Source organism: Equus quagga, chromosome 19, assembly GCF_021613505.1.
Source record: "Equus quagga isolate Etosha38 chromosome 19, UCLA_HA_Equagga_1.0, whole genome shotgun sequence".
Taxonomy (NCBI): Eukaryota; Metazoa; Chordata; class Mammalia; order Perissodactyla; family Equidae; genus Equus; species Equus quagga.
In genome coordinates this window covers 17,706,730-17,721,252 of record NC_060285.1, presented here as the reverse complement: position 1 = coordinate 17,721,252, position 14,523 = coordinate 17,706,730, and the positions used below count along the sequence as shown (strand labels likewise).

At 38.2% G+C, this 14,523-nt stretch overlaps 2 protein-coding genes across 3 annotated transcripts in view; one reads left to right on the top strand and one right to left on the bottom strand.

The window, feature by feature from the left end:
* The window catches only part of WASHC4 (WASH complex subunit 4), a 57,348-nt gene extending 54,013 nt beyond the window's left edge, over nucleotides 1–3,335 (top strand). For both annotated transcript variants that reach the window (XM_046646197.1, XM_046646198.1), the window contains one exon: nucleotides 1,052–3,335. In XM_046646197.1, the coding sequence (XP_046502153.1) occupies nucleotides 1,052–1,119 (68 nt within the window). In that variant the 3' untranslated portion in view covers nucleotides 1,120–3,335. The remainder of the gene's footprint in view (nucleotides 1–1,051) is intronic.
* A 3,448-nt stretch (nucleotides 3,336–6,783) lies between these two features.
* Nucleotides 6,784–14,523, bottom strand: part of APPL2 (adaptor protein, phosphotyrosine interacting with PH domain and leucine zipper 2) — a 53,999-nt gene continuing 46,259 nt past the window's right edge. The window contains exons 18-21 of the mRNA XM_046646199.1: nucleotides 10,435–10,471; nucleotides 10,094–10,234; nucleotides 9,240–9,287; nucleotides 6,784–7,924 (exon numbers count right to left, since the gene is read on the bottom strand). Coding sequence (XP_046502155.1) covers nucleotides 7,790–7,924; nucleotides 9,240–9,287; nucleotides 10,094–10,234; nucleotides 10,435–10,471 — 361 coding nt within the window. The 3' untranslated portion in view covers nucleotides 6,784–7,789. The remainder of the gene's footprint in view (nucleotides 7,925–9,239; nucleotides 9,288–10,093; nucleotides 10,235–10,434; nucleotides 10,472–14,523) is intronic.

The following is a 14,523-nucleotide window of genomic DNA, read 5'->3' as shown; positions in this document are numbered from 1 at the left end:
GATCCTGTTGCATAAATTAAATATTACTTATTAGTTAGGAGCATATGCAGGCATCTTTGGAATCTACACTGAGAAAGTAATTGTGTACTTGGAAAAGGATTTCAGACTGTTGTCTGGAAGATATTCAGTATTTATTAAATGAAAATATGTATATATTATGTTTGGGTTCATTTTTAAGGCTAAGATAATATTTAGCAAAGCCACTTGGAAGAATTTGAGTTGGTATAATCTAAATTGTGAAGAAACTCAAGTTGTTGCTTAGGTTCTGCTCAGGCATTTCATGATGCCAGAACCTTGTCTCCAGCCCAGGTGCCTGGAAATACTCTGCAGGTGGATTGGGTACTTACTTTAAGGCCTGCAGCGTTAAGACAAAACAGACCCACCTTTCAGAACCCCTTGCTTTGGACCACTGTTCTTAAGGAACTCTCTGGGGTTCTGGTTGATGTTTATCACCCACATCCCTGGGTTCTTCTGTTTTAGGACTCTATTGTAGCTAAAGTTTTCTCAGAGATGTAGTCAGAGTTTCTAGATACCTTAGTCAAATAATTTTTCTCTGTTAATGAAATATGTGCATGTGAAATTTTCCACAAAAAACCAGGAAGTCATTGTATGACAATCATAGTAAAAGCTGTTTTTCAAAATAAATAGAAATGGGAAGTTTTTATGGGCAGTTTTATATGTGAATTTGGAGCCACGTTTCATGGTAAGAGCAGTGCACTTTAACAGTGATTTCCTGGCCCGGCTGGGGAACTGGCTTAGGGGGAGAATATGTCACACGTGCACCGTGAAACCCCACCCCAGATGCAGTTCTGATCTCTCACAATTCTACACCCCAATTAAGAACCAGTCACAACATTACATTTGCAATATTTAGATTTTTAAAAAATTAAGTAAACTAGATATAATTTGTGATATGAGAGAAATATTGGTTAGATGCAGCATTTTCTTAATTTGAAATTTAGCAATACAGCTCTTAATTTTTTTTTCTTCTTAATTCATTTTTTTAAATGAACATAAACATGTCTATTGTTATTTTCACTCATGCTTCCAGAAGAGACTAAAGCAAGCAATGGAGACCTGTCCGACAGCACTGTGTCTGCAGATCCTGTGGTCAAATGATAGTGATGGTATGCGTTGCCCCTATGAAATCATCACAACTGTGTCAGTACTATTGCCAGTGAAATGGATGTTAGTAAGCTATGATGAAGTGTTTCCTAGGCCACATCTCTGGAAATATTTAGATGTTGCATCTCTTTAGGGCAGTGCTCGAAAGTTAAGTCCATTCTTCTTCCAAAGGCTTTACTTTTCAAAGGTTGAGAGTGAGATTTTAAAACTGGATTTTCCCCCGGACTTTAGGCCAGAAGATGGGCGTGAAAACACTGATTTGAAGTGAAGTGAAATTATAAAAGGGCCAATCCAGACTCCTAAACTGCCACCTCAGATCTCTTGTATTCTACAGGAATGTTTATAATTTGTATTTGCATAGGTCTTTGGTCTCTATTTGTGTCAGTCTTTGGAAATTCAATGCATATACTGTGTAGAGCCAGTAAATGTATGTTTAAACAAAAGGATTGAGCCTGAAATTCATGAAGCATACATATCAATATTCTTATAAAAGGAATATATGAAGATGGTTTTGGTTCTAGAGGCACGAGCGTGTTCTGTACCCTCCATGTACAGGATGAGCTGACTCACTGTCAATTTCACGTGACTCACGAGGGCTGCTGCTGTCTTCGCTGAGACGTTCTGTAACTAGTTTACATTGCTTCGAGAGCATTTAACCTCCAACCGTTGCTTTAAACTTAAGATTTACTTAGTACTCGAGATGAAAGAAAATTCAGATAAAGCCATAGAGTCCTGCTTGAAGCTTCATTTTTGGTTGAAGGCACTATGTATGATATCAAAGAAAATTGAATGAATTCCTATTTCTACATCCAAACTCAGGTTTCTTCTACATTAGGTTGAATTGAAATCTTGGTGATGGTTCTGGCAGACTTCTTCCTTAAACCAAGTATAATCTAAGACATCAGATTAAGCACTGTGCAGCCTTTTAAAAAAAGACCACTGTGAGAATAAAGTGCTAAAATAAACTAAATCATTCACTGATTTAAAAAGTACAGAAAGATTTTGAGTAAATTTAGTTCCCAGCAAGCTGCTAGCTTTATTTTTGTAAAGATTATGTCAGTTAAGAGTTAAATGGTTAATCATAGCCTATAAACTTTTAATATAATACAATGATACTTTTACAGTGAAGACAAGAAAATTTAAAACTGTCCGTGTAATACTTACATCATTTTGGGAAATACTTGATTTTTCCATTGCACTCACCTATTAAGCTTTTCTTTGGGGAAATCCTGCAAATAATTCTAACACTGTCGTTTGATTTCCAGCTTTGGGAATGGGTGTACAGTGCCCTGTGTGTGTTCCTGGGTAACGCTCAGGGTAACTTCCCCAGCCCAAGGTAAACACTTTCACTGTTGAAAGTCAGAAGAAACAGGATAGGGAGGAAATGTTTGTTTATTATGTAAACATGACTTAGAGAATTCTGGACAATGGATGGATTAAAGGCATTTAATATTTGTAATTCAGACTAACTGTAGAATTGGCCCTAAAGCATGCTGCAGAATTAATAATTTATATCTTCATTATTATAAATGTTGATATTAATGATCTTGCATTTGATTGTGTCAAATTCGTCACCATTTCATAGCAACAGTATTGTTTTTTGTTTTTCTTCTCTAACTTCCCTAAAATCACCTCCTTTAATAGGGATAGAAATTATAATTAGAATCAGCTATCTCTTTTATCCCCACACATCAATTATTTTATCAATACTAGATAAGCATTCACATGATGACTTCATGGATACCTACAACTGAGAAGAAAGTGACAGAAGATTATTTTGACTTTAGTTCAAATCATGTTCCTCAGTCTGGGTAAATGATACTAAATTCACATATTTGAAATAAAATCTCTGAAAAGATTAAGCATGTTGAAATGCTATGAAAGTGGAGAGCAACAGCGCTTGAGTGTTTCACACTGAAGTTAATGTACACATCTGGATGATGGTTTTCCTTGCTAAATAACATACTGTTAATATTTTCACTTTTTTCAGACATACTGTAATTTAAAATTACTATGAGCACTTGTAAATTCACAGAAAACTTAATGTTCAAATCTCAGGAATTAAAGAGTAACCATAGCATTGTCAGTTCTAATTAAATTTTGTAAATGGCAAGTTTGTTACCTCACTTGAGTGGGGCTTCCCTCTCCCCAATTCTAAGAGAACACAATATGTATAATAAAACATTAATAAATACAATTTCAAAAATTTACTCCCCCTGTATGCTTATGTTCAAAATTGAATGTCTTAAACTGGTAGTTCTTAACATTAACCTTTTTGGAGTTCCCTTTAATAAAATATATGGAATTTATTTTTAAAAAATACTTGCATGCACATAGGCAAAAATTTCAAGTATAACATTGGTATTGGCTCCTCTCCATGTATCCCAGTTGAAGAACTTTTGTTTTCTTTCCTTTGTACATTCTTGATCTTTCTATTGCTTGCTATTTTTAAATAAAAAGAAACCAGATGAATGTTTAATTTTAAATCCTAATCCTGGGATCATTAGTTTGCAGTGTTAAGTATTAGAAACAACTGTAATGCCATTTGAAAACATGAGTTGAACTGAAACAATCATCATCATAAGTGAGACCCTTTTAAATATCACACTGAAGAGACATGAGCCTTTAAATATTACACATTGTTCTTGGTGCAGTCTAGTTGCTGCTCCTCTCTCCTGAGGTAGTAAAATTCTAGGTGTGTGGGAAAGATGAGTTAATCCCATCACATACATCAACATGTTACTCATTTATGCTGGGTTGGCTAAATGTAAAAGGTAGACTTTAGCCAATTTTAGTAATTTTAGTTCTTTTTTCAGCTAAAGTTGCAGAAGTTTCCGACTGACAGTATTCCTTATCCTAAGGAAGTTTTAATGCTATAATTTTTTTTTTTAATTTTAGGGACAGTTTAACAGGTTGTCAAAGATTTCAGTTATAAAAAATCCAGAATAAGTGGAAATCTATCTAGAGAGATTAAGTGAAGTCATAAGACTAAGCAGTCAACTCAGAGATGGTGATGGCAAAGTTAGAATTTAGTTTATACAAAAAGTTCTTATATATACTATATAAAAAGTTGGTTTGGGCAAGTATATGGATATTTTCCTCTATTTTTAATAGTTTGGCTTTTTGTAGCACCTGCCTTACCTGATAGCTCCACTTGTTCCTATAGTGGAGACGTACTCAGGAAAGTAGATGAAATGTATCTTCCAATCATGGTAGATCTGAGGTCATAACTCTGGGATCATCTTTAAGACTGTACATTCTATAATGTATCTAAGATGTGTGTACTGAAGAGTTCGTTAGTAAAGCCCTCATTATCATTAAAGAGAGGGGAAAGAAGTTAACACTTTTATACCCAGAAGCACCTATCTATATCAGATTATTACAGTAGTTAGTCACTTCAGAATCTACACAAAAGGTAACACAGCATTAAAGATGCACTTTGATATAATTACTGAATATCAGGATGATCTTAAAAGGTGAATGTATTGAGAGAAGCAGTGGAGATTGCTTTGTCTCTGGTTTGCTCTCTGTGCTTTACATATAGCACATAATGGTTAGAAGCATAGACTCTGGGGCCAGACTGTGATCTGAATCCTGATTTGCTGCTTACCAGGTTCCTTAACCTCTCTTTGCTTCATTTCCTCAGGCATAAAATGACGTAATAGTATATAGCTCATAGATTGTTTGAGGATTGAGTTAATTTGTGTAAGGCATTTTATTAGGAAACAGCAACTGCTATAAATATTAGCTCTTATTACAATTACTCTCATAGGCTTAAATGTACTCGGCATATAATTGTTAGCTGTTCACTAGTACTACTTTTTTAGGTAGAAAATTTTGAAGATAGTCTGTGTTTGACTCTGAGTGGGTCCCCTAAAAACGATTCCCTTTTAAATGCCTCAGCTAAGTGTAGACAATGTAAGGCAGGTCCTGCTCGCCCCTAAAGACGGTGGTCTGACAGGTGGCCAAACAACCAAAGGCAACGCTTGGCAGTGAAAATTGGTGAGGAGAGCTGGCTAAGGTGGTGGTCCCATTTTCCGCCCTCCCACCTTTCATTTCCGTGGCGCTTGGTAACTTTTCAGGGTGCTTTCATTGTATTAACACACATTTCAGGAAGCTGAGAGGAAGGGCAAATCACCCACTGTTTCTGAATTTAAAAATTATTTAAAAGTATACAACACATGTGAAAGGGTGTAGGATGTGCACTAGAGAATAAAAATACAACACTTGGGTCGCCACCACGGAGGTTCAGCCTATTCCTACCATCTTAGATGCTCCCTTTTCCACCCGAGGAAACCACAATGCAGAATTTTGGTGGTAGCTATTCCTTGCTTTTCTCTAGTGTTACAACCTATCTATATTTTTCTAAATAATATATTGTTTTGCATGTTTTTTCAAGTTAATATAAATGGACTCTTACCATATGCTTTATGAGTTCTTTAATTGAGTGCTTTTCAAGTTCATTCATGTTGATATATATAGCGTAGCTGATCTAGTTTTCCTTCTCTAGTATTACATGAATACAGAGATATTTTATCTCTTCTGTTGATGACACTGGGGCTCTTTCCCAGTTTGGGATACTGTGAAGAGTGCTGCTGTAATCGTTACTGTGCATGTCTCTGAGTATGTGTGTTCAGAGCTTCCCCAGGGTGTGTCCCCACAAGTGAATCTGCTAGGTGGCAGGGACTACAAGCTCACTGGGCAGGATGCCAGCCTGTCCTCCCTCCCAGCAGTGGGCCAGAGTCCTCACTGTTCCCTCTCGGCCAGCAGTCTGGTGAAATCTAGTATCTCAGTGTGGTTTTCATCTGCATTTCCTTGATTATTAATTATATGAGATTGAATATATTTCTGTTTAAGAGCTCTTTTTATTTTTTAGTCTATGAAAGGCCATCATGACTTTTTCTATTTTTTTTTCAATTTATCTTTTTCTGATTGTGGGAATATTTTCTATATTCTGGATACTAATTTTTGTTGGTCATGTGTGCTTGCTAATATACTATGCTCAATTTTGTGTTTCCATTCTTGTGTTTTTTTGAAGTCGGTTTCAGTGTATTGGATTTTTTTATTTTTCTTATGATTTGCATGCTTTGTGGCTTAGTTAAGCTACACATTTTTAATGAAAAATTTAATTTTTAAAAAAGTTGATTTCAGTTTGCAATAATATTGTTCATGACTTGAGATTCTTCCCTTCTCACCCTGAACAATTCTAAACAAGAATATGAAATGCATGGGACTTTGGCTCTTACAGATGTCAGAGAACTTATTGAGCTAATATTATGACATACAAATTTCTAAGGCATTAGTTAACACTGAACTAGTAATTTTATGGTGTACCATCTCATACAGGCTTAGAACAGCTCACTGTCTCTCTGATGGTGTACATATTATAGAGTGGATTCCTCACATGGGCCCTGTTACATTAACCTAATTTGGGGTTGCAGAAGTTGTTTTAGTAATCTTTAAAAGCAACCACTTTTAAAAACTTGGCATTGAGATCACATTATTCTACTCATGTTGAATAGAGGCACTTTTTATAGTGTATCTTTTCTGCTGTGATTTCATTATGCCCTAGTTTTTTGGAAATTAACTATTAAAGCCACAGAACTGACTTTAGTTTTCTTCCAGGGATATTCTAGAAAATAATCACAGAAAGCAAAAGAAACAGAATGATAGTTTTTATTTGCTAGCATTTACTGCTAGGTTAATTTATGACAGAGACAGTGATATTCTGTTGTACTTGGTTACAATTAAACATTGTACCAATTCAAGATCATTATACTTATTTCAGGGGTAGGACAGCATGGTGGAGTGGGCTGGCATGCCAGGAACTGGATGTGTCAGTGTGGAAACGGGAACTTTAGACCAGGCCCCAGGACCAGCTGTGCTTCAAGTGAGTTTTAAAATTAATTGGTCCCTTCCTTGAGGAGGGTCTGGCTCAGAGAAACAGGAACTGGTGGAGCTGCACCCTGTCCATGGTGACCCACCACTGGAAAGCGTATCGTCTAGAGGACCATAAACTTAGGAAGGCTGCTTCATTACGATGACTAAGTTAAACAGCTGCGTTACTCGTCCGCTAGTCTTGTTACTGCGTGATGTCTGGAGTGCGCCTCAAAACTAGACCTGCACATCTGCTAGCGCGCGAGCCTCGGAGGGCTCGTCACCTGACTGTGCCAATTAATGCCTTCAGGTCCAATTATGAGATAAGCTTGATTATAAATACACAGTTTTCAGAATGACAGGCACTTAAAGCTGAAGTAAAATACAAAAATAGATTATATTAATAGGAAATATTTAGTGTTTATCAAGTTATAAATCTAGGCTTTTGCCATTTTTAAAAAAGGATACTGGAAACTGAAGAAATGACATTTAAATAAAGTGAACAATGTATTTTTTCATAATTTCATTCTGAAGGCTGAACAATGCAATCTAAGAATAGGACTTACCACAAAGCACCTAAAATAACATTTGTAGATGGGTAGGAATGTTGTCAACCATTTCTTACTGTTGCCCTCCCAAGTCTCAGTATCAAGGCATCGAGGGGACATCCCATGAGCGACTGTCAGCATTCTGAAACCAGGGCGTGTGCCTGCATATCAGAGAAGTTGAGACCCTTAAGGAGGCAGCTCTCCTTGTGGGGTGCTCTTCCCCCGAAGGGGCAAGAGAGTTAGGCTTCAGATTCTGCGCCTCTGTTTTCACTTGGGCTTCCATCAGTGTCATCTGGTGGATGGTTTAACAGTACATATTTTCCATCATTGGTTAGTGGTATGGAGAGCATTAACCGAGCCAATGCTTCTGGATCCTGAAGTTACGGGAGTTTAAGAAGGAAAAAAGAAAACGCTTAAAATGCACTTAAAACCCCTTTGGCGTGGCTTTCATTATGTGCTGTAATCTAGCTTCATGCCTTCTGACTCTGTCTATGCTGCCTTCAGGTGGGTCTCCTTGTTTCTCTGAGAAAACAACTGCATAACCTCTCCTAGAACCCAGGCCAAGGTTTTCCTGAGCCAGAATATCATTTACATAGCCAAGTCATAATCATCTGCCCAGAGAGGGTCCAGAGAGGAACTTCTTTACACCCCCTTTGTCTCCTATGTCTTCAAACGCCTGTCTTTTCTCTCAGTCTATACCGAGAGTTGGCCAACTGGGGCTCTTTGGCTCACCACTTGTTTCTGTACATAGTTTTATTGGAGCACAGCCATGCGCATTCATTTACGTACTGTCTATGTAATGTCTGTGGCTGCTTTTGTGTTCTAACAGCAAGGCTGAGTAGTTGCAACAGAGGTGGTAAGCCTAAAATGTTTACTGTCTGGCCCTTTACAGAAAAAGTTTGCCAGCTCCTGATCTGTATCCTGGCTTGCAGTGCCTGCCGTTATTTCCGGTCTTAGTCCTTGCTCCTGTGCCCTCCTCGACAGACTAGAACTGCACTAACGTGGTACCCACTAGCTACATGTTACTATTTAAATTTAACTTAAGATGAAATTAAATGAAATTTAAAAGTCTAGTTCCTCAGTCATACTAGCCACGTTCAATCTGCATATTAAACAGTGCAGCTGTAGACCATTTCCATTATTGCAGAAAGTTCTACTGGACAGTGCTGAATTAGAAGCCCCCTGGGGCAGGAACTGTATCTGCATCTGTCTTGCTCACTGCTATAACCCCAGGGTTTTTCTTATACAAACTTGGCTCTCAAAAATTTGTTGGGTGAATGACAGATCGCAAGCTGCTCTAAGACAGGGAGGTCTGAGAGTCTAGTTGGCAGCTGACGTCTGTCAGTGCTGCTGGGCCTGGGCCCGCTCGGAGGAGGAAGGGCTCAGAGCACAGGGGACGCACTAAGTTTGTACCATCTTCATTTGAAGAAGGAAATCTAGCCAACAATAACAAGCAAAAAAACTGATAAAGTAGGAGCTGCACAGTGATATTTATTAAGAGCTCCATATTTGTTACCATGACTGTGGAAGTAGCTGATCAAAACTGTCTGGTGGTTGGAAGGCTTAAGAGGAAATCCTAACCTTGGCCACACTGCCCAGTGAGCACCATTTCTCTTTCTGAGAGAAATCTTAGTATGTGTACAGGTATCTTTTGAGTAGTCGTTAAACCAGCACTAAAATGCACCTTACCTTCTGAACCTCAATGATTTCTTTTCCCAAATTAATAGCATAACATATCTGCAAAAGACAAGAAAAGTAGTGTTTGGCAAAGGTAGAAAAGGATAAAGAACCTCAGAAAAAACGTGATTATGGAAGTACAATGAGGTCACTGTCTGCTCACATCAACATGGGGACAGAGGACCTGGCTGTAGCAGACTCATCGCTCGGGGCTCTGAACATTGGCGTCCATCTGTCCTGGTCTCCTGTTGCCAATGTGTGTACAAAAGACCCCCAGGTAAGTGACAACTGGACTTATTCCAGTGTTTCAAATTCTGCACGGGACATTTTTCCCTTCTCTCTTAACTGTATTTAGGCACGAAGTGTTCATACACACAGTGGCAAACAGGCACTTCCTGAAAGAAGGGTTGATGAATTTGATGAATTCTAAGTAGTGAATGCAGTCAGTTTTTCGTTTTAAACCAAAGACCACCTCAGATGTACCTTCCTGACGTCTGCCACCTTGGTTTACTCTCTTAGACTAGATTTTCTCCACTGTAACTTTTGCTTTAAAAGATTTTCTAAGAAGAAAACATTTGAGGGGAACTGCTTTTAACATTTCCTGCTATCTCTACTAAACAAGCGTATCTCAGCACTAAACAACTTCTGATCTATTCTGGGTGGTATGTATTTTCCACAGGGAAATTTTACTCCAGTCAGTTTTCTTTCAGTGGGGCCTTCCCAGAAGGTGGTATTATCTAAACTCCTTGATGGGGACATGCAGAATGGTAAGCTAGTATCCAGGGGGGTGGTGTAGAAAACTCCTGTAAATATCTCTGTTTGGACTGAGATATTGTGGAATCTTAAGATGAAAAAAATGTCAAGACCTTTTCCCCTTCTGAGTTGCTTTCAAAAATGTACGTGCTCAGAGACTCTCCACCTGTGGATTCGGGCATGCGGACCACAAAGCCCACCAGTCTCTTGTTTTCTTGATGAGCAGCAAACTGGGTGACACTGCTAAGTTCAAACTGGAAAAGATAGGAATAGATTGAATATCAGACAACAGGAATTAAACAAAGTCATTCGCCATGGAAAAAGTCATGAAAAAAGTGCATTAGTTACCAAATCATGGCAGATAAAATTTATGAAGTGCCTACTTTGCATTTAAGGTGGCTGCAAAGGTGAGTTACGGAGTGCTCACTAAAATAGCATGCATGAGGGTACTTACATTGGCCCTTGTTACTTGAGTCTGAGGATCTATCAACCTGAAATTTGAAGAGATTCATTAAATCACATCTGTTGGATAACCTTATATTGTTAGAAGAATTTGTGCAAGTTCAGAATGAAATCACACAAATACCCTCCCAATACGAAAACATAAGGCCTGGGTGAGGCGAGGCAAGAACTCCAGGTGACCATCCACAGGGAGCATTTGCCATGTTTCTGCCTTTGTTGAACCTGTGTGGTTAAAGCTCAAGGTGTCTAATGGAAGAGTATAGCCAATAGAGAATTAATTTTGCAGTATTTTAATGCTTTGTAATTCTCAGTCGTTCTGCTGTATAACATGGACGGGTCCTATTCTGTATGGCCGCCTCCTCAACCAACATTCACTGACTACTGTCTTCTTTCCCTGAAGTGCTAGGGTGACTGATTCTTCCAAGAAATTTTTTTTTTTTTTGAAATAATGGAGTAGGGGTGAGAGAATAGTGAAGGGATTTTAACAAAACTCCATCAGTTCGGGTGTAGGAGGAGTATGTTTAACAACATTTTAAGCATCATCTAATAATTAGGTTGATGTATATTGGAAAATAAACTGGATTAGATAATTTAATGCTATCTTAGATATAAATTTCTACTTTCTAACACATGGTTTAGGTAAGTTATTACTGATTTGCTATAATTTTTATAAGCGAAAGCAAAAAAATCTATTTTTTTTAAAAAATGGGTTATTCCATTTAATTAAATGTCCAGAATAGGCAAATCTATAGAGACAGTAAGCTTAGTGGTTAGTGGCTGCCTAGGGCTGGGTGGGCTGCAAGGAAAAAGGGCATGCCTGCTAATGGAGAAGGGTTTCTGGGGTCGGAGCGTGGGGTTGTGATGAAAATGTTCTCAAACTGGTGATGGCTGCACAACTCTGAATATACTAAAAACATTTTAAATGGGTGAATTGTATGTCATGGAAGTCATATCTCAATAAAGCTGCTGCCCCCCAAAATGGTTACAATTTGAAATACGTGCAATTATACTTATTAAAGCATGGGATTTACAATCAGAGGGCTCGAGATTGAGTTCTAACCTGGCTACTCGCTTTATGATCTAGTTGTGCAAGTCACCCTGACTTCTCTCAGCTGCTGTGTCTGTAAAACTGGGATGAGAAACCCCACTTCGAAGAGATGGTTCAGACAATGAGAAAATGTGTGTGGAATTTTAACTACAAAGCTAAATAAATGTTATTTTTATTTATATCCCTATTAATAGGTATGAATTTAATGATTTTTAAAATACACATCATAAACAATTTCCCTCACGGGATAATTTTCTTTACTTAGGTATTTTGTAAAAATTTTCTGTAAGTGAAAACTTACAACATGCGTATCATATTTTCTAAGTAACTCTTAAAAGTTTGCTGTCTAAATCAGACAACCTGGATTTTCCTCTGAGATCTGATTTTCTGCGTGACTTCTAAATAGTGTTAAAACCTATGAATTCCACAATGGGGGCTGTGTGTGTGCGTGTGTACTGTGATGAAATACACCTAACATAAAATAGACCATTATTGGCATTTAGTCCATTCACAACACTGTACAAACATCACTAGTGGTGGAAGATCTTCATCCCCTCAGAAGGACACTCCAGACCCATTAGCAGTCACTCCCCATTCCTCCTTCCTCTTAGCTTTCGGCAACTACTAATCTGCTTTCTGTCTCTGTGGATTTGCCTATTCTCAATATTTCGTGTAACTGATCATACACTATGTGGCCACGTGTCTGTCTGTCTGTCAGCATAATGTTTTCAAGGTTCATCCATGTTGTAGCATGTACTTCATTCCTTTTTAAGGCTGAATAGTATTCAGGTATGGATAGACCACATTTTCTTTATTCATTTGTTGATGGCTAGCTGGATTGTCCCCACCTTTGACCTCTTGTGAATAGTGCTGTTCTGAGCGTTGGTGTGAAGTTGTTGTTTGAACGCTTGTTCTCAGTTCTCTTGGGTCTCCACCGAGGAGTGGGATTCTACGGTCAGCTTACGGAGGAACTGCCAAACTGCCAGATCCACACATACATTTACCTGACCTTCCCACAGTGACTGAATATTTTACATTCCCACCAGCAATGGGTTCCAATTTCTTCACATCCTGGCTAACACTTATTTTCCTTTAGAAAAAAAAAAATTATAGCCATCCTAGTCGGTGTGAAGTGGTGTCTCCCTGTGGATATGATTTGCATTTCCCTAATGATACTGAGCATCTTTTCATGTGCTTGTTGGCCATTTGTATATCTTCTCTGGAGAAACGTCCAAGTTCTTCATCCATTTTTTAAATTTTTTTTGTCTTTTTGTTGATTTGTAAGAGTTCTTTATAAATTCTGGATACTACACCTTTATTAGATACATGATTTACAAATGTTTTCTTCCTTGCTCTGGGTTGTCTTTGCACTTTTTTTCATAGTGTTCTTTGATGCACTGCAGTTTTTCAGTGCTTTTACGTTTATTTACTCTGATCTTTTTAGTGGCGATTATAAGAACAATGAGCCAAGGGCTATAAAGGTCCAGGACATATTTGGAGAAAAGCTTTAAATAATTATAAGGTTTTATTCATAAGAACCCAATTCTCAGTATAAGGTTTATAACAAATGAAAAGTCTGTTTTAATGAATGGAATAAACTATATTCTGCTTTCTGCCAAAGTCCTAGTTAACCTTTTTGAAGCTAACATTTATTGAATACTTTCTCTGTGCCACTCGTGGGTGTAAATATTTTACATGCATTAACTCACTTATTCCTCATGACAACACTATGGGTATGGATACAGTTATTTTCATATTACAGTTGAAGAAACCAAGGCACAGAGGTTAAATAACTTGCCCAAGGTCATACAACTAGTAAATGCCAAAGCGGGGAATAAACCTAGGCATTGTGATTCTAAAGCAGTGCTGCTGCCCCACAGAAATAGAGTGTAAGCCTCATACATAATTTAAATTTTTCTAGCAGCCACATTAAAAAAAGTGAAAAGAGGGGCCGGCCCTGTGGCTGAGTGGTTAAGTTCACACGCTCTGCTACAGTGGCCCAGGGTTTCGCTGGTTCGCATCCTGGGTGCGGACATGGCACCACTCATCAGGCCACACTGAGGCGGCATCCCATGTGCCACAACTAGAAGGACCCACAATTAAAATATACAACTATGTACTGGGGGGATTTGGGGAGAAAAAGAAAGAAAAAAGAAAAGAAAAAGAATATTGGCAACAGTTGTTAGCTCAGGTGCCAATCTTTAAAAAAAAAGTGAAAAGAAACAGGTAAAATTAATTTAATATCTTTGTTTAGGGGCCAGCCCAGTGGCGCAGCAGTTAAGTGTGCACGTTACGCTTCAGCGGCCCGGGGTTTGCCAGTTCGGATCCTGGGTGCAGACATGGCACCGCTTGGCAAGCTGTGCTGTGGTAGGCGTCCTACATACAAAGTAGAGGAAGATGAGCATGGATGTTAGCTCAGGGCCAGTCTTCCTCAGCAAAAAAAACCAGGAGGATTGGCAGCAGATGTTAACTCAGGGCTAATCTTCCTCAAAAAAAAAGGTCTTTGTTTAATCTAATAGATCTAAAATATTACCAGCTAGGCATGTTATTAAATATAAAAATGAGATATTTTGCATTCTTTTTGGGGGGTAGTATGAGATCTTAGACATTTGGCATGTATTTTCCATGTAAAACATCTCAATTCAGACTAGTTATGTTTCAAGTGCTAGCAACTCTTACTAAAGCCTGTGCTAACCATGGCTGGACAGCCGTTCGCCATCATTCATAGACATCTCATCACCTGAGACCCCAAATCATGGAGTTGACATCACTTGGTTTCTTTATTTTGACGCCAGCAAATATTAATCAGATTTTCCCTGTGGCGGTCTAGTTATCTCAGGCAGGTTCCTGTTCTGTTTTCACAACTCTCAGAAATGAAAAACAAAAAACCTTCCATTTTTAAGTTCTGAGATACAGAGAGCAACTCTAGAGTGGTGGCATCTTTATGAATAGCATTCAGTCACTACTAAATTTCTAAAATTCTTATCTTTAAGGGAGCATCTTCTATCCTTCTTATAAAATCAAAACGTAGAA